Here is a 17,318-nt window from a genome sequence, read left to right as displayed (position 1 = left end):
GGCTGTCTCAGCTTTCCCCAGGCTTCACCTCTTTCATTTCCACTACCTCCACTAGCCTCAGAGCCAAAAGCAGGGAGTTGAATGAAGAAAAGAGCAAATGATGAGTGACTCCACCCTCCCCCCAAACCCTCGTGAGAGTGAGGACAGAACAGCCCGGAGGACAGGCAGATGCAGCCCCTGGACAGCTCTGGGCTGTACTGTCTGCAGCTGTACCTTGAACGTAATGTAACCACAGATGAGGCCTCTCAATTCCGAGAAATAGGCTCAGAGCAAATGACACCTCAGGACTTGGCCAAGCCCTGCACCCGGAGCCCAGGAACCGCTGCCCAGCTTCCTGGGTCCCTGAGTCTGGTGCAGCATCTCCTTGGGGTCACTTTCTGTGCATGACACACACCCTTTGATGTCACTTCCTGTCCATCTCAGTAGCAGCAGTATGACATCACTTCCTGTCCTAGGAGGTTCTTTCAGTCACTTTCTCACCCTGCAACTAGCTCAGGTTCAGGGTTAAACACACCCCAGTTGTGAAGTTGTGATGGTAATTTACCCCTCTATTGGCCTGTTTTGATCTTTCCATTAATGTGATAATGACAGAGTCAACATAGTAATCACAGAATGTGGGCCATTTATGGACAGACTGGTCTGTGCTAGCTACTTGGCCTACATTATGTAAATTTTAACAACAACCTTCAAGGCATGTCATGCTATCCCCATTTTACAGATGAGGGCTTGTCCAGGGTCCCAACTGTCTGACGTTGGGACCCACACTCCTTTCACGTCCCATGCGATGTCTCCCCCAGAACATCCCACCCCTGGTCTCCCTTTGCCTGAGGGGTCAGGTGGCTGCATCTCCCTCCCATCTGCACTGACAGGGGAAAATGCAGGGAGAACAGCGATTCATTGGCAGGGCACACACACCACCATGGCTTGGCTCTATCCTGGCTTCCCCTCCGGTATCCCTGCTTGAGGTAAGCCTCGCCCTCCAGCACATGCGAGTTTCCTGCGGGAGCAGTGCTGGGGGGAGATGAGTGCCTCTTGCAAGCCCACCCCACCAAGTCGGCGTCACACTGTGTGCTCTGGAGGCAGACCCACGGGTGGGCTCTAACCACCCCCCCACCCCCAACAGCACTGCTGTAGATGACAGCACTGACTTCCTCCCTCCTAGAGCCTCCCTCCTGCCCCTCTCGAATGGGAGTCATCCTGTCTCACACACAGCCTGAACACAGGAAAGAGAAAAAGCAAAGCAAGACCAACGGCCAGAGCTCAAGGGAGAACCAGAGAAGCAGGAAGAGACGCAGACTTCCTACAGTGACACAGCCCACAGGTGGGGAACGCTGGCGGCGGAGAAGGTGGTGGGTGGGGAGAGGCAGGGAGGGGTGCAGCTTCCTACCTGTGACATTGACCTCCACCTGGCCCGAGCGGGTGCCGATGGGGTTGGTGGCCTCACAGATGTAGGTTCCTGCCAGGCTGTAGTTGATCGGTCCTCTGAAGAAGAGAGTTCTGTTCTGGGCCTCCACGCCCTTGGGGAGGGAGCCATTCAGCCTGTGGGCATTGGGAGAAAAGGCAGAGGGTTATGACTCTCTAGACCCAAGAAGCTGCCCCTGTGTTACCCACCCAACTCCAAGTCCTCTAGCCCTCTGGCTGAGTTTAATAGGCAGGGTTGGTCTTGGAAGGAGCAAAAACAATGAAACAACAATAATCTCTTGCATTTGGCAGTTTTGTATTACTCAGTGTTCCATATTTGATCATCACAGTACTGAGATGTAGGCAGGACAGGTAGATTCTGGCCCCACTTAACAGATGAGAAACGAGGTTCAAGGCCAGGGAAACACAGTCAGTGACAAGTGGAGGTCTAGCCAGATCTTTGGACTCCTGGCACAGTGCTCTTTCTACTAGTCATGGTTCCTGGCAGTTGGTCCTTGGTTTCCCAGGTAATGAGTTAATAATCAGGGGTCCTAACCCCAGATCTATTGAAGCTGCATCACTGGGGTCATGGCCTGGAATTTTAACAAGCTACTCAAATAAGGAGATGTGACCTACGTTTAGTAATTGGGTTCCATTTCACTGTCTCATTTTCTTGCTGGGCATGTCACAGGCCTTTTCGTGTGGGAGGACATCCTAGAACACAGGGGAGGACCCTCTTCCTTCTTCCTGATCCTCGATGCCACAAAGCTATTATTCTGTTGGACCTAGCAGCTCCTTGGTCCACAGAGCTGATATTGGCAAGCAGGCCCTGCCCTCTCGCACCTTCGCAAAAGCACCTTGTTCAGGAAATGGATGGTAACAAATAGCTAGGGTGTGCCTGTGCCCTCTACTTCCTGGAAAAGGAATGGAGACACAGTCTGGGCAGCTGTCTTCTGCCACTCGTGTCAACCTGCTTCTTGGCTTCCCCATGCCCATCTTTCTGTGTGCTCCATCTAGCTCTTCTCTAGGAATAATCTTGGCTCAGGGCATCAGAGCTGGCTGGAGGGGGAGACTGGACCCTCTGAGGTCCAGGCTGGAAGACTGGGAGCCAAGGATGGGATAATGGGAAATGGGGTGAGCACTCCATGAACATGCATTCTAGCTGACTGCTGCCTCCTCCCTGACAATCTGGAGGTGCTAGAGAGAAGGAGTAGGAACAAAGAAAGATCTAGGATGCTCCAGAAAGCCAGCTTCCCTGGGGACACCTTGATAAAAATAAATACTGGGGGCTGGGGTGGGAGTGATTCAGACTGAATCACCAAAGAATGACAAAATTCTTTATTAGGGAGGAGAAAGAAGGCAGATCACGAGGGAAGCCCCCGCTGGCAGAATGGTTTGTTCCACTGACCCTGATGCTGTCAAATATGGGGGTATATGTGTGTGTGTGGGGTCTCTTGTGCCACGTCCCCTTCTCACTGAGAAATCTGAGCCTAGACCCTTGTCTCCTCCCTGCCTAAGGCTCCTAGAGGTGGGGTGGGTGGGCCTCCCTGTAACTAGCAAGGTACCTTGCAAGGTGACCGGCCAGTCCCGCAGAACTTACGTGGTCCAGTGGTACTCGGTGGCTGGGGGGTTGGCATCAGCCTTGCACGTGAGCTTAACATCCATCCTCTGCAGGTACCAGTTCCCATCAAACCCCTCGATGGTCACCTCAGGCTCATCTGTGGGGCAAGAAATGATGTTTGAAAAGGGTAAGGTCAGGAGAGCAGGACTTGGGAGCTTCAGATGGGGAAAGGCTGGAAGGGACAGTGACATGGAAATAGCTGGAAGAGGGGGAGGAGTGAGAGGGAGGGTGGAGGTCATGGACCCTCAGAGCAGAAGCAGCAGGGGAATGAGGGAGGAGGAGAGAGAGGATGGGCAAAGGGAGGAGATGGGGGAAGAGAGGAGGGTTGGACAAAGTACCCTCAGAAAGAGAAAGGGAGGAGGAAGGAAAAGAGGGGAGGAGGAAAGATAAGGGGGTGAGGGACAGAGTGGGTGGGGAGAGTGACAAGAGGTGAGAAGCAAAGGAGGAGGTACTGGTGAGGATGGGGACAGTGGCGCCTGCCCCAGGAGGCCCAGCCCTGCCCATCGACACTCTGCTCCGCTCACACTGCACGTTGAGGGTGAGGCTTTCCCGGAAGCGGTCCATGTGGTAGTTGACAATGCAGGCCAGGGACTGCTGGTGGGCTTCCCGGCTGGGCACCAGGCGGTAGCGGCTGATGACGGTCACCGTGCCATTGGGGTTCCGGATCTCCTGGTACTCTGCCTCGCCCTTCAGCCGTGTTTCCCAGGACACCACACTGGGAGGCTTCCCATTGGCCGAGGTGCAGGTGGCCACTAGGACCTTGTCATCTTGCCCCTTCTTGGCTCGAAGCACTGCCTGGGTGCCCTCTATCCAGTTGGTGGGTTTGGCTGTTGGGAACCAGAAAGCACGATGGGTCCGGCTCTGTTGCCTCATCAAAGATGCACAGGCCCCAGAGGGTACGCACCTGCCAGGCCTTGCTTCCGGTCACCTGAGCATCCCTGCCTCTCAGCTGTGCTTTACCAACACGCTCCCAGTGCTTCTCACAGGGACCTCTTCGTGTCTAACCCACGGCCTTCCTGCTCTACTCTTTGTAGCCCCTTTTGTCAGGTGGCAGCCCTCCTGGAGTCTTGGTATGCTCTAGGCACACGACTCAAGTGGCTCTTTCCCTTACCGTGGTGTCTGCCTGCTTCCTGGCCCCCCCCGAAAGTGCCCCATGGTGGGGCTCCGACCTGAACACGGATCCTCAGTTCTGTCCGCAGCTAAGGCCTAGCCCCTAGTGAACTGGGACAGTCTCACTAGAAGGGACTGGAAATGCCACACCCAGACCATAGGCGCATGCCAACCTAAGGAGAGCATCCCGGGCCACTGAGGATGCCAAGCCTCCAGGCCACAGGCCTCACCCAAGCAGAGGGGCGCGGTCAGGTCAGCTTACCCATCACAGTGAGATTGAGCTGGCTCTCTCGATTGCCGGCAGGGAAGGTGGCAAACTCGCAGATGTAGACGCCCTCGTCCTCCAGCTCCAGGCGGGAGAGGCGGATGGTGCCGTCGGTGAAGGAGGGCCGCAGGAACTCCACGCGCTCGCGGTAAGGGGCCAGCACTGAGACGCCCATGGCGGGGTTGTAGATGGCCACGTTCTGCTTGGAGCCGTTGGTGGCCTTCTGCCACGTGACCTGGGTGATCTTGACGCCAGGCAATGGGTTGGCAAAGCTGCAGTGCAGCACCACGTCCGTGCCGATGAAGCCATACATGGAGTCGTTCACCTGGACCACCTGGCTGTGGGCACCTGGTCAGGGGAGATGGCAGAGGTGGTCAGGGACAGCCACGGCCCCCAGCCCAACTCCCTGCGCACTGTTTTCTAGCAATCATTATTTAAAAAATTCTGACTATAAAAAGAATAATTGCTTATTAGAGAAACACTGTGAGCGATACTGGAAAATGGAAGGAAATGGAAGCAACCTGTGATCCCACCACTCGGACGTATCATTGATGACCTTACAGGAAGCATCCCCTGTGACAGTTTTCTCTGCATATCTAGGTAACGACCTTTTTTTTTTTTCTTTTAATAGAATCAGAATGCACCTGTACATATGGTTCCATAGCTGCCTTTCCACTTAGTGATATGTTATCAAGGTAGTCAATATCCTTTTTGATGAGGAGGGTGGAACAAGCTGCTTTTTGAGCAGAGGCCCAGCATCTGCACCCTCCTGGGCCTCAGTTCCCTCATCTGATAAACGAAGTGGATAATCCAGTCCTTGCTACCTCGCAGGTTGCTAGGAGAACCAAGTGGTGTGATGGATGAGAAAGCGTCAGGAGGCAGGAAGCACTGTGTGAGCTCTGGGGCCCACAGTGAGTGGCCGTCATTATGGCTACCCCCACTGCCTTCTCCCTCAGGAAGGGCTGAGTGCCTAGGCCCTGGGGTGCGCTGGCTCGGCCCCTCTCACCCGACCAGAGAGCAGTAGGCGCTGCATGAGGCTCCGCCCCCTCTGGCTCCTGCTTGCCTTCACAATCAAGTCTGGAGGTCTGAACTTGGCATTCAACGTCCTTGTCAACCAGGCCCTGCCTTTTTGTCCACATCTCTCCATACATGAGGCCTTCCAAACCCCATCAGCTTGGGCCCCTCCTTGGAACACGCCATGTTTCTGTGTCTCCTGCTTCCCTCCTCCCACGTATGTCCCACTTGCTAAGTCTGTTATCGGCACCTGAGTCACGTCAACGAGTGATTCAGTCCCAGCCTCCCGGGAGCCCAGAGCCTGTGGATGCTACACTCCTGCTCCTGCGGTTCCCTAGAAGGCCCCGAAGACCCTTCCCCTTCTCCACTATGGCTATCCCACTCCAGCTGACTCCTTTGGGAAGCTTCCCTGATCCTCCCAACTCGATTACAGCTCCTTTCTGCCTGGGAATGTGGCTGCTCACACCTCTGACTTCTCCACCAGATGGTGAGCTCCTCCGGAGCAGCATCCGTGTCTTGCCCATTGCTGCATCCCCAGCGCCCAGCCCAGCATCTGGCATAGTAGGTGCTCAGTGAATGCTCATGGCCAGACACATGGCAGTAACGCCGTGAGAGGGGAGCTTTGCAAGGAGGCTGTGATCAGCGGCATCAAATGAATGAATACATTCCTAGTTTCCCTACTGATTTTGCTTTATTCCATCCAGAATGGCTTTTGTTTGAACTTTTCCTTAACCCTGAACTTGGCTCAGCTTCTTAACTGGGGGCGGCCACCCCCTCCAGTGTGTTCACTCCTGAGCTCTGTCCTCGGCCATTCCTTGAAAACTTACTTCACTCAGTTCATTTGTTGGACACCATCAATAAAATCAATGCCAGGCTGTGGACTGACCCAGAGGCAGGGGGATGGCCTGAATGGTACCCCCAAGGGAGTGGAGACTCGGGGCTCACACTTCCCTCTGTGTGATGGGATGGGAGCAGGCAGACTCCTCTGAAGGCACCAAAGACCATGGTCAGTGAAGTGTGCTGCCCTCCACTCCTCCCCTCAAAAGGTACAGGCCGGGTCTCTCCAGGTCACTGCAGTATCCCCTGTGTTTGGCACACAGTAGGCACTCAAGAAATGCTTGCTGTAAAAATGTATCTTTGGTCCTCCAAGCCAGGCCCTCGCTTTGCTTGGAAAGCTTCCCTGATGCTCCCTCCTCCTTTACGCCCATTCACATCCACATAGCCCTCCCACCTGGGGTATCCCCACCCCACCCCTGCTGTCCCCTTGGCTGGTCTGTGGGGTTCAGACGTGTCCCCGGCAGAGAACACTGTGGGCTGGTAGAAGAACCATGGAGGAGGCACCCAGCAGGGAGACATGGGGCTGGGGGGAGGTTCTAGTCCGGCTCTGTCTTGAGTTCATCTTGGCACCTTAGCTGGTCACTTCCCCTTCCTGAGCCCTACTGTCTTCCCCTGTAAAACAGCAGGCTGGACTCCCCAGTCTCAAAGGTCCCTTCTGGCCCTAACTGTCTGATTCCCTGAACTGTGGCCCAGCCCAGCTGGGGCCCCACCCCAGAGACAGTCCCACAGTGAAGTCAGTGGGCCAGTCAGCCCAGTACTCCTGCTGACTGGCCAGCTGGCAAGCACTAGACCCTAGGCCTCCCAGCAGGATATGTGGGTGCTCCTCCCTCCCCATGAGCCTCTACTCACCAAGCCTGCTGGAGGCTGCCCAGCAGCTGAGATAATATGGGTATAATTGGGGAACTTTCAGCACACAAAGCCAGGAACAGGAAAAGCCAGTTGGGAGGGCTGGGGCCACAGGCAGGGGGTGAGGGGAGGAGGGGTGTGGGCACCGGGATCCATCTTGGGATGGGTGCCAGGGCATGGTGGGTCCTACAGTGGGCCGCAGCCCCCTGAGTCTGCCTTGACCCCATCTCCTCTCACCCACCCTTGGGGTGTGGGGACAGGCGGGGTTCAGTGCCTGGCTCACAGGCTGACTCTCATTCGCCACGTTCTCAGCAGTGACCTCACCCTGCAGCACTGTGAGAGCCAGGAGGGGAGACGGCTGATAGTGGCCCAGGGGTGGGGAGGGGAGGCTGCTGCAAGGGGTTCAGGCACCCAAGAGACCCCCTCTCATCCATCAGTGCCTCTGCAGGCCGGGCTGGCCCTCCCCACCCCACGTCTGTTTGGGGACTCAGACTGCTCTCTCCTGTCTGGTATGGCTCCCCCAGAAGCAACCCTATCGGGGGCAGGGCTGTGAGGAAGGTGCCTGGGTGTCCGCTCGCTGCACACCAGGTGGGTTCCCCAGGCCCTTGCCCCCTCTGCCCCAGTGAGGAGTCGAGGGTGCGGGGGGCGGGAGGGAGCAGGCGGGCTCGTCCTGACACGGCCTCACTGCCCACAGCCCACTGGTAGCCTTGTCCACTGTTTTCACTGGAAGCATCTTTGCCATAAACGTTTTTGCTGCATAACTTACTGGCCGTAGGCAATTTTGCCGAAAAAGATAAAATAATAAAAAATAAAATAGGGGCATTAAAAAGGACATCATGGAACGGGAGAAATGAATAACTAAATTAAAAACACTTCATTTCGAAATACAAAATATTTGAATTTAAGATGTGTGTAGATTCACGGCAATTCAGTGCGAAGGACTGATTTTATTTTGTAGGTTGTACTTGAAGCAGGAAGCGCTTGTCTTCCAAGTCTTTTGTTCATAATATTTTATACATTTTTTTTCTTGTTGATTTGTCTCCTCATCTGGCATCAAACTTTTTCTTTTTTGCTAAAATTTCTTCCTTTATTAAGAGAGGTATCAGTTTCCAAACACCAGGATGCGTGACTGTAACTGAACTTTGTGTTGTGAAAGCGTCCACTCCGTTGTGTGTTCTTGGCACATTGTCCCATGTTCTTTGATAGACTTTCCAAAATTCTGTGGGAAACCTGGAAGCAACTCTGTGCCTTCAAGGCCCTTGTTTTCTTTCTCCTCCAGTGTAGCGTGTGTTTGAAAATACAAAACCAACTCTTGGAGCAAATCGTCGTCTTCTGTCAGCTTGATAAAGTCATCAGTAATGTCGCTAACTGGAAGAGACCCTCGTGCATCTCAACCAGTTGAAACCAAACTGTCAAACCAAACCGTCAACCAGTTTTTTTTTTATCTTTCACAGTGAAACTGCCTCATGGCCAATCAGTTATGCAGCAAAATGTTTGCATTAAAAATGCTTTGGGTGAAAGTACCTAGAACCGCTGTCCGTAGGGCCAGGGGAGGGGACCCTGGGGGCTGGGTGTAAGGCAACGTTTGTAGTATGGGGTTCGGGGGTCATTGAGGGTGGGGACCTCAGAGTTGTGGAATTGGGAGGGGCTGGGAAGACTGACAAGGTCTGAAGACTCTCCCTTACCCCTCCCCCTACACCAGGCTTAGGGACCCAGAATCCAACACACCTGACTTGGTCTGAGGATGCTGGGTGGAGGAGAATGTCCTTTAGACTGGGCAGATTGGGAGGCTTTCAGAGAGGGGGGCACACCCCACCCTAGCAACTCTCACAGGCAGGTCAGTAGACTGCAGTCAGTGAGAGAGCACGGCTCACCATGGAAAAGGGAAACAAGGGGCTGGATGGGGGCAGGGACCCAGGACAGGGCACTCCTCTGTGGAGGAAGAGATGGATCGTACGTTCCCCCTGGAAGGCCTGGGAGAAGGGGCGGGCAGCAGGGGGAGGCCCCTTAGAGACCACACAGCCCCTCTCCTCGGCCGGTCTAAGCTTTTCCACCAAGCACTCCAGCACCAACAGCCGGAAAACTGATGCTTGTGTCTCCCCTACGTTGCCCAAGCAACCTTCCTGTCACCGTCCCCACCAGGCAGTATGGTGGGTTTGCATTCCTTCTCTATCTCTTATGAATTAACCTCTCTGTGGCTCAGCTTGCACTCAGGTTGCACATCTGTAAAATGGGGATTACGGTAATACCTACCCCATAAAATTGTTGTAATGATTAAATGAGTACATGTGAAACTTAGAGGACAGCACTTAATGCAAAATTAAATGCTCAGTATATGTTCATTGCTATCATCATCATCACTATTATCATCACCACCACCGTCACCATCATCACCACCATCATCATCATCATCATCACCACCATCGCCACCACCATCACCACCATCATTACCACCATCATCATCTTCTCTCATTTATGAAGCAGTAGGCCTCCCTCCCTGGAACTTCATTCAACAAATATTTATCAAGCATCTACCCAGTACCTAGGCACTGTACTGGATACTCCTAGCCCCCCTCTTCCGGGAAGCCCTTCTGGACTCTCTTCACCTCCTACTTAGCTGACACCTCTATTCATTGCCCAACTGCAGATAACACAAATCTGTACCCCTTTCTTTCCTCTTTCCTAGCATGCATGTCTAGTGTAATTTCTGTTGTGTCCCTCTATCTCCCAACAGATTGCAAGTCCCCATGGGAGAAGGAAGGAGCAGGCTTGCCTTGGGTTGAACTGATCATGTCATGGCTGATGCTGGATCCAGGGCTTGGAGAGTACCCTGCAGACTCTCCAGTTCCCCAAGCAGCTAGGGCTGGTCTACAGGAGATACATATCTTCTTCCTCACAGGCTTCCTCTTATGTGAGAAGCAGAGGCTGCCCTAGATGTGGGAGCCAGGACCACCAAAATGGTAGCACCATGGAGCTCAATGGACTATGCAAGCCATCATTTTACAAAGGAGACCAAGGCCAAGAGCAGTTGGATCAATTGTTCAGGGACACAGAACAGCAGCGCCCAGCCCAGTCCTCTTCCCACCCTGCCATAAAAATAGACTCAGGTTCTCAATCTAACTCCGCAGGGCTTCATTCTGGGTGGTATCCCTCCTGCAATGTAATCTAAGCGCCATCAAGCGCCGTCATTGCTTCTTTTGAGAAATAGCACCTGTTATGATACTGTGGCCACAGTGTCCTGAGGCCACCCTGCCCTGGGCTTGGCGGGCACAGGGGTCAAGGAGCTGGAGTCCAGCGAATGGTGCTAGGTCTGAAATGGACTTTTGGGAGCCCAAGTCGGGGGCACCCATAGGAGGCTGCTCTGGGCAGAGCAGGAAAGAGCCAGAGAGGTAGGGAATGAGGGTGGAGAGACTCACAGGAACCTGTGTCCTTGGCAGAGCGGTTCTTGCATCCCAGGGTATCAAAGGATAAGCCTGTTCCTTCTGGCCTCAAGCACTGCCTGTCTCTCCCTGACCACTCTATGAGCTCCAGGGCCTGGGGCCCAGGTGCCTGGGGCCTGTGCACAAATGCCTCAGTTTCCCCACTGGTGCTGGGATTGGGCAGTTCAGGCTGCCTTCGTGGCTTCTCAGAAGTGCTGAGCCAACAAGGCAGGCGTCGGGCCGGCCCCCTGAGACGTCACAGACCTGCAAAAGCCCCAGCTCAGCAACAAAACACAAAGGCTCCTCAGTTGTGGCCGACAAACCTGCTCCCCAGGGCCCTGCCCTCCTGCCATCGAACTAATCTGAGGCTGGGGCCACGGGTTCCCACGCATCGGGGTGTGGCCCAGGGAGGGGGGGTGCTCTCCTCCTCATACCCACCCCAACCAGTTTCTCTTCCCAACCTTTGAAACCTCAGACCCCCTTCTCCCTAGCGAAGCAGCCTAGGACTGGGCCCATGTAGTGGATGAAAGCGAGGACTGGGGAATTCAGGGCTCTCTGGCCTAGGCCTCTTCTTTCTCTGTGCCCTACTCCTTTCCTGAGATTCTGCCCGGGTGCCCTCAGTTGCATGGGCAGAAATGGCAGGCCTGACCTGGAGGAAAGTGGAAACACACTGGGTAAGGGGCACTGGGCCCCCCAACGAGGGCCTCCCTGAAACCAACATCCTTTAGGATCCATCTCTAGGGCTTTCCAGGGATGCTCCCCTGCTCCCTGCCCTGGAACTGGCAGAAAGGAACAGGATATCCGTATCCTTAGCTAAGTGCTAAGTGGGAATGACTCACCCACTGTGGGGGGGGAGGGGAGAGGGCCTCCAGACGAAACTCTGCTGAGTCAGCACAGTGACCTAAAGGTTATAGGTCCCCACCTCCCAGCGCAGCTACTTCTCTGAATGTCAACTCCCAGGGCTGGCTGGCTCCTCACTTTCTGATGCCAAGACCCAGCCACCTGGGGGACAGGCTGGTGAGGTAGAAGGGTGAGATTCAGAGGGAATCTCCTTTCTAGGCTCCCCTCCTCTGGGAAGGTTTTGCCAATCAGTGTCACCTGGACCCAATCTTTCTGCCAGCAAGAACCCACGTGAGCAGGAGGGCGCTCACTGAAGTCCTTTGCTCTTGTCCTGTCTTGTATCTACGCCCTGGGCACGTTTGCCTGTTAGTCCAGGAGCTCCCCAAGTGACCAGGCTGCACCTCCAGCATCCAGCCTCCAGCCTCCCCTTCACACCCAGGATGGGGTCCAGGGTGAACCAGGGCAGAAGGCTCAGTCAGGAAACAGAGAAATGATATCCCTAGCCACCCCTGCCTGGGGCTGGGCATGGTGGGAAGGTGTGAGAGACAAGTCTAGGCTGAGTTCCCCTGCCCTGCAAGGATGTTAGCTCAACACTAACGCTTCCCTGGCCTCCGGCAATGCAGGGGCTTTGCATGGTGGGAGTGGGCCCTGGGGGATTCTCTCTGGGAGCAGTGCCTGCTGGGATGGCCCCAGGTGCCTTGGGGCCTTGAGTCCCCTCCACGTCCACCTTGCCAGCAGAGGTGATAACATCCCGTGATCCCACAGTCAGGGGCTAATTGCTACTGTGCAAACCCAGGCGCCTCCGCCCCTCATTTGGGGTCACAGAAACTGCCGATGTTTTCCTCTTGGCTGATGCACAGCCCCCCCAACTCCCCACATGGAGCTGGTTAATGATGGGCTGTGGGGCTGGCGCCCGGCGCCTTGGGCGGATGAGCACAGTGCGTGGGAGACGAGGGGGCGCGGCAGCCTGGGAAAAGCCCCAGCAGGAGCCGGAGTGGGAACCCAGGAGCTTCCCGACAGGCTGGGTCGGCCTTGCTCTCCGACAGCTAGGAAGCCCCGGGGTAGTGGTGGCGGAGGGGCTGCTCTGGCAAGTCCTATCTTTCTGAACCCCAGCGGGACAGGTTGGGGGACAGGGATGAATCAGGGACCTGAGTTTGCCTTCTCTCACTGAGGAGCCAGTGACCAGGGACACCTGGACTGCTCTACAGGCCTGTATCATGCCAGCCGCTCAGCCCCAAAGCCCAGGGCAGGGCTCGTCCTGAGCAGCTCCTGATTCCACTGGGCTTCCCGGGAAGAGGGAGCCTCTCTGGGCTCTGCCCCTCTCCATCTCCAGCTTCACCTCCCGGTTCTCTCTGTACTGCTCATCTCATACCTGCCTCCTTTCCTCCGGCCAGGTGGTGGGGAGGGAGGGTACCTACTGGAAATTGGAAGAAGTGGGCTCTGGTCCTCACTACTTGGTCGCTTTTTTTCTGTATGGACTTAGGTAGGACAGTTTGCTTCTGTGACTTTAGTTTCCTGTTCTGTAAAACGAGCGTTGGACCTGTGACCCTGGAAGATTAGACTGTGGATGTCACCCGTCCAGCACTCTGCCCCTGCTCTGCGCTTTCCCTGGATCAGCCTCTGGAACTTTTCTACGAAGTGGCTGTTCTACCTCTGCATACTGACCAGCTCCTCCAAGAAGACCTCCCAGATTGATTAAGTGCAGGGCCAGGAAAATGCAGGCTGCACGACAGCAGAGCCGGGGTGCACAGGGCTCTACCACGGCCACATGATGACCAAGTGCAGCTGATGCTAGCTGCTAAATGCTTTTGAATTCATCTTTGTTCTCCTTTCCCACTGGCCCCAATCCAGACTCCTTCTAAGCACTCCCCACCCCCAACCAGCTCAGCCCCTTCCCTGTCCCCCCCACCTCCAGCAGAGTCTCACTTCCTTATTTTCTCAACATTCCTGGGCTGGGACCAACCCAGTTAGGTAAATCCCAACCCTCTTCCTTTGATCCCAGCACCTACCATCTCATCCCTGCCCCCCTACCCCTGGCCCCTTCTTCTCCCAAGCCTTGCCCCTGGTACAGGCTACAGTCACCTCTTACCTAGTCTACTGTACGAATGCCAAGTATACATACCTGCCTCCAGGATTCCCCCTCTGACCCATTCTCTGCTTTCTAAAATATAAATCATTCCCTATTTAATATCCTTCCATGGCTTCCTGAAGCCCTCAGGATCAAGTCCAAAGTCCTTTTGGGCTTTGGACCTCATCTCAGGCATCCCAGCCTTCAGCCACCTCCTCCCGCTCCCATCTCTCCCCTGCCACATGGGACAAGACCACCAGTTCCCTGCCCTGCTACTCTCTCCTCTAAAAACACATACCCTACTACCTGCCCCAGTCCTCTTCATCCTTCCCAATGACCTTAGCCTTGACTTTAGGGGAGGTTTCCCCCCGTTTCCTCCACTATGAGTGAGGTGTTCCTCCACCCTGAGGGCCCCGGTACCCAGCATACACCTGTCATAGCATTTGCCCTACTGAGTGGAAAGACCAGGACTTCAGCCCAGTGCCTGGCATACAGTAAACGTCAGGGGGCCCCAAATGATTGGTGGGGAAGGCTGTGAGCCAGCTGGGGTCCCAGGCCAGGGTCAGCCATTTCTCAGGTCTGTCGGCAGCTTCCTGGAAATTGCCAAGGAGCGGGGTCATACAGGCAGACACAGCCCGGTGTGGGCAGGTAGGGCTGGAGGACGGAGACAGAAGCTGAGGCCTCACCCCTGCACGGAAGGGAAGCAGGTCAGGCCTGAATCTCCTCCTTTTGATGGAAACAGGAAGCGACACCCCCAAAGGGTGTAGGCCTGCCTGACCTCTTATCTGCCCCCAACCCCACATCCTGGGCTTACTTCCCACTTGTCGCGTCCTGAGTTTCTTTCCTCTTGCCTCTGCCCCAGTTCCTAGCACCCAGCCCCACTTCCCTCCTCACTCCAGACCATAATGTGAAAATGCTCTTCTCACCCCAGCGAGCTGCAGCCCTGAGGCCCTGTTCCCAAGGTCTCAGCCCTGCAAAGCCCGCACGCTTCCCAGCGCCACACCCCTCCCAACACAACCTGGATTTCTTCAGGCCCGGCCTGGCTTTTGAGGCCTCAAAGACCTGGAACCACCTGGCTCTGAGACCAGGATTCAGACAGGTCCCGTCTCTGAGGCCAGCCCTCTCCACCCCAGCTGCAGCAGACGACACCGTCTCGCAGCAGACACGCGGCAGCCTGGATTCCCCTCAGCAAGTGTGCATTTTTAATGACACATTTTGGGGAGTGTAGGCAGCAGCTTCTTTGGAAGGCTAGTGTGGGGGTGGGAGATGTTGGGGGCTGCCGAGAAAGCAGAGGGAGAACTCCCCAGGCCTCCCCAGGAGAACCTTTTAAAAGCTCAGTGGTGACAGATGCACTGCCTCAGCCCTGTGGGTTCTGGGTCGACAGTCACCACCTGTTTAGAAGTGGAGGTTCTCAACCTGCCTCCTACCAGGAGGGGCCTGGCCACCCCGGTGCCCAGCTCTGCCTAGCTCTGCCCAGCTCTGCAGACGCCCCGTCCAGCTCCAGGCAGCTGCCTTACCGATGGCTGGGGGCTGGGCCTGTGCGGGGAGGGGAAGGCAGTCAGCAGGTAGATGGTGCCAGCTTTAGGGAAGGCTCATTCTAAAAAGATGGGATAGGGTTGGAGACTGACAGGGAGGGGCTAAGAGGAATGGGACATATATAGGTAATTCATCCACGAGCACTACTCTGGATTCAGATAATCTAGGCTTGTATCTGCTCCTTATTAGCTGGGTGACTCAAGCTGCATCAACCTCTCTGTGCCTCAGTTTTCTCATGTATAAAATGGAAACAATTATAGTACTGTCCCCTAGGGGGGATTTGAGGATTAAATGAGATAATTCACGTAAGCACAGTGCTTGGCACACAGTCGTGGTACACAAGTCCTTGTATTATTTTTTTTTGTTGCTATGATCGTCTTGGGGAAAGGAGCTGCCTAGGAGTCAGGTCAGCTGGTTTCCATCCCATCCACGTGTGATCCTGAGCAAGTCCCTGCTGTGACGAGGCCACTCTCCCAGAGCAGAGGTCCTCCACCTCGGCACTGCTGACACCTGGGGCCTGATCATCCTTGCTTGCGGGGACCGTTCTGTGCACTGTGGGGTGTTTGGCAGTATCGCTGGCCTCTACCCCGCTCCACGCAGTAGCGCCCTCCCTCAGGTGCGACAGCCAAAAACATCTCTAGACATGGTCAATCCTCCCTGGGGGGCAAAACTGCCTCAAAATAAGACCACTGGCCTAGAGGAAGGGGCGCGAAGCTCAGGCAGGGGCTGGATGTGCAGGGCAGCCAGGAGCCAGCTGGGTGCAGAGGGAAGCGCCCTGATCTGTCCGGGGGCAGAGGAACTGCAGGTTCCCGTCTGGAGAGCCTGCTCTCTGCCAGGCAGGAGGAGGGGCAGGAAGGTGAGTTTGGAGAGAACAGGAGACCTGGGGGAGTTTGGACCGACTGTTGTTTGCTCTCAGGGTATGGAGTGGTGAGCAGTCCTCAGAGAACGGAAAACATGGGAAGGGAGAACCAGGGGCAGAGACGCAGACAGGGAGACACGCAGTGCAGGCGTGGCTGGAGCCCCTGGACAGGGAGGCAAAGAGGCCGCAGAGATAAGTGGGCTGTGTTTCTGGGAGCAGAAACCAGGTCGGGCAGCATCGTTCTTTGGCTGGTAAACTGCTATCATTTCGGAAGGATTTTCACCTCATTTGGTTCCTGCTTAAGTGAAATCCACAACATGTGTTCTCTGCATTAGTGGAGTGTTTGTGCTTAATTAGTGGCAAATTCTTTCATATTAAAGTCATTAAGTTTTGCCGTTTGCTCTTCTCACACCAGGCTGGGCTCGCCTCTGTCTCTCCCTTTAACGCAGGCGGCCTGATGGCTGCCGCGCAGGTTGTTCAGCCTCGAGGCCTCGGGAGGCGAGCGCGCGCGCACGCGCACAAGCACACACATATACACATGTGCACACCACCCCCTCCCTGTGGCATTTGGACCCTACAGCACCAGTCCTTATGCCTGTTCCACCCTGGACTGGCATTCGTGGCTCCCAGCACCTCCGTCCACGCCCCGGGCTCCTCCACGTGGGTGCGAGCTCTGCCTCCTGCTCCCCCTCCCACCTCTGGGGGCTCCTCCTAGGCAAGGCTTTAGGGTCAGAATTCTTCCTGCAGGGAGGGACTCTAGGGCTGGAGTCGGGGGGACCGTCCAGGTCGCAGGGTGTGGGCTGGGTCACTGCTGCTCCTGGAACAAGCAGAGGAGGCAGCTCTCAGCTCAGGATGCCATGACCACGTACTCCAGGGCCACATACTCCAACAAGGCGGCAGGGCCGTGGTCGGCTTGCACTGCTGGTGCTGTGGAGAGGGTCCCTGGAGGGATACAGCGGTGCGGTGGGGAGATTGGCTCTTGATCGTGCCCTGAAGGAAGGCCTTGGTCTCACCCATCTCTTGTGCTGAAATGCAGCGGCCTCTGTGAAGATGCTTGTAGCCACAGCATGGTGATGCCCCTGGACTCTTGCACAGGGAGTCGGGGTCAGTGATTAGGGCCCAAGGCAATTGCTTCCCTCCACCCGCTTCTGAAGCGGCTTAAAAAGGAGAAGGTGGCTGAGAGGGAGAAGGTGGCAACAGCAGTCACCAAACCTGCTATTTCATTTCTGGGCAGGATGTGGCGGTCTGGACCAAACGAACGATACTGTAGCTACATTGCAGCCGGCTTAGCTATGACATAATGTTCCCAGGCAGGGCTGGAGGGGCCGGGTCTCTGCTGAGCCCCCTCACTGTACAGATGGTACAAGAATGGAGCTAGGCCTTGGGGGTGAGCTCCTGGGACTCTCTCTGCAGACCTCGGGGGGCATTGGAATAGGGTGTTCTGGGGCCTGCAGATGGGGCCTCCTCTGGACTTGGACTCGGGTGCCGCGAGAGGGACTCAG

General features: G+C 55.6%; 1 protein-coding gene across 1 annotated transcript in view; it reads right to left on the bottom strand.

Moving 5' to 3' along the window:
- Positions 1-17,318, bottom strand: part of NECTIN1 (nectin cell adhesion molecule 1) — a 65,664-nt gene that overhangs the window by 11,884 nt on the left and 36,462 nt on the right. Inside the window, exons 2-5 of the mRNA XM_006175284.3 lie at positions 4,395-4,745; positions 3,547-3,849; positions 3,002-3,119; positions 1,388-1,539 (exon numbers count right to left, since the gene is read on the bottom strand). Of these exons, the coding sequence (XP_006175346.3) occupies positions 1,388-1,539; positions 3,002-3,119; positions 3,547-3,849; positions 4,395-4,745 (924 nt within the window). The remainder of the gene's footprint in view (positions 1-1,387; positions 1,540-3,001; positions 3,120-3,546; positions 3,850-4,394; positions 4,746-17,318) is intronic.

This window comes from Camelus ferus, chromosome 33 (assembly GCF_009834535.1).
Source record: "Camelus ferus isolate YT-003-E chromosome 33, BCGSAC_Cfer_1.0, whole genome shotgun sequence".
Classification (NCBI taxonomy): domain Eukaryota; kingdom Metazoa; phylum Chordata; class Mammalia; order Artiodactyla; family Camelidae; genus Camelus; species Camelus ferus.
This window is presented reverse-complemented; position numbering and strand designations above follow the sequence as displayed.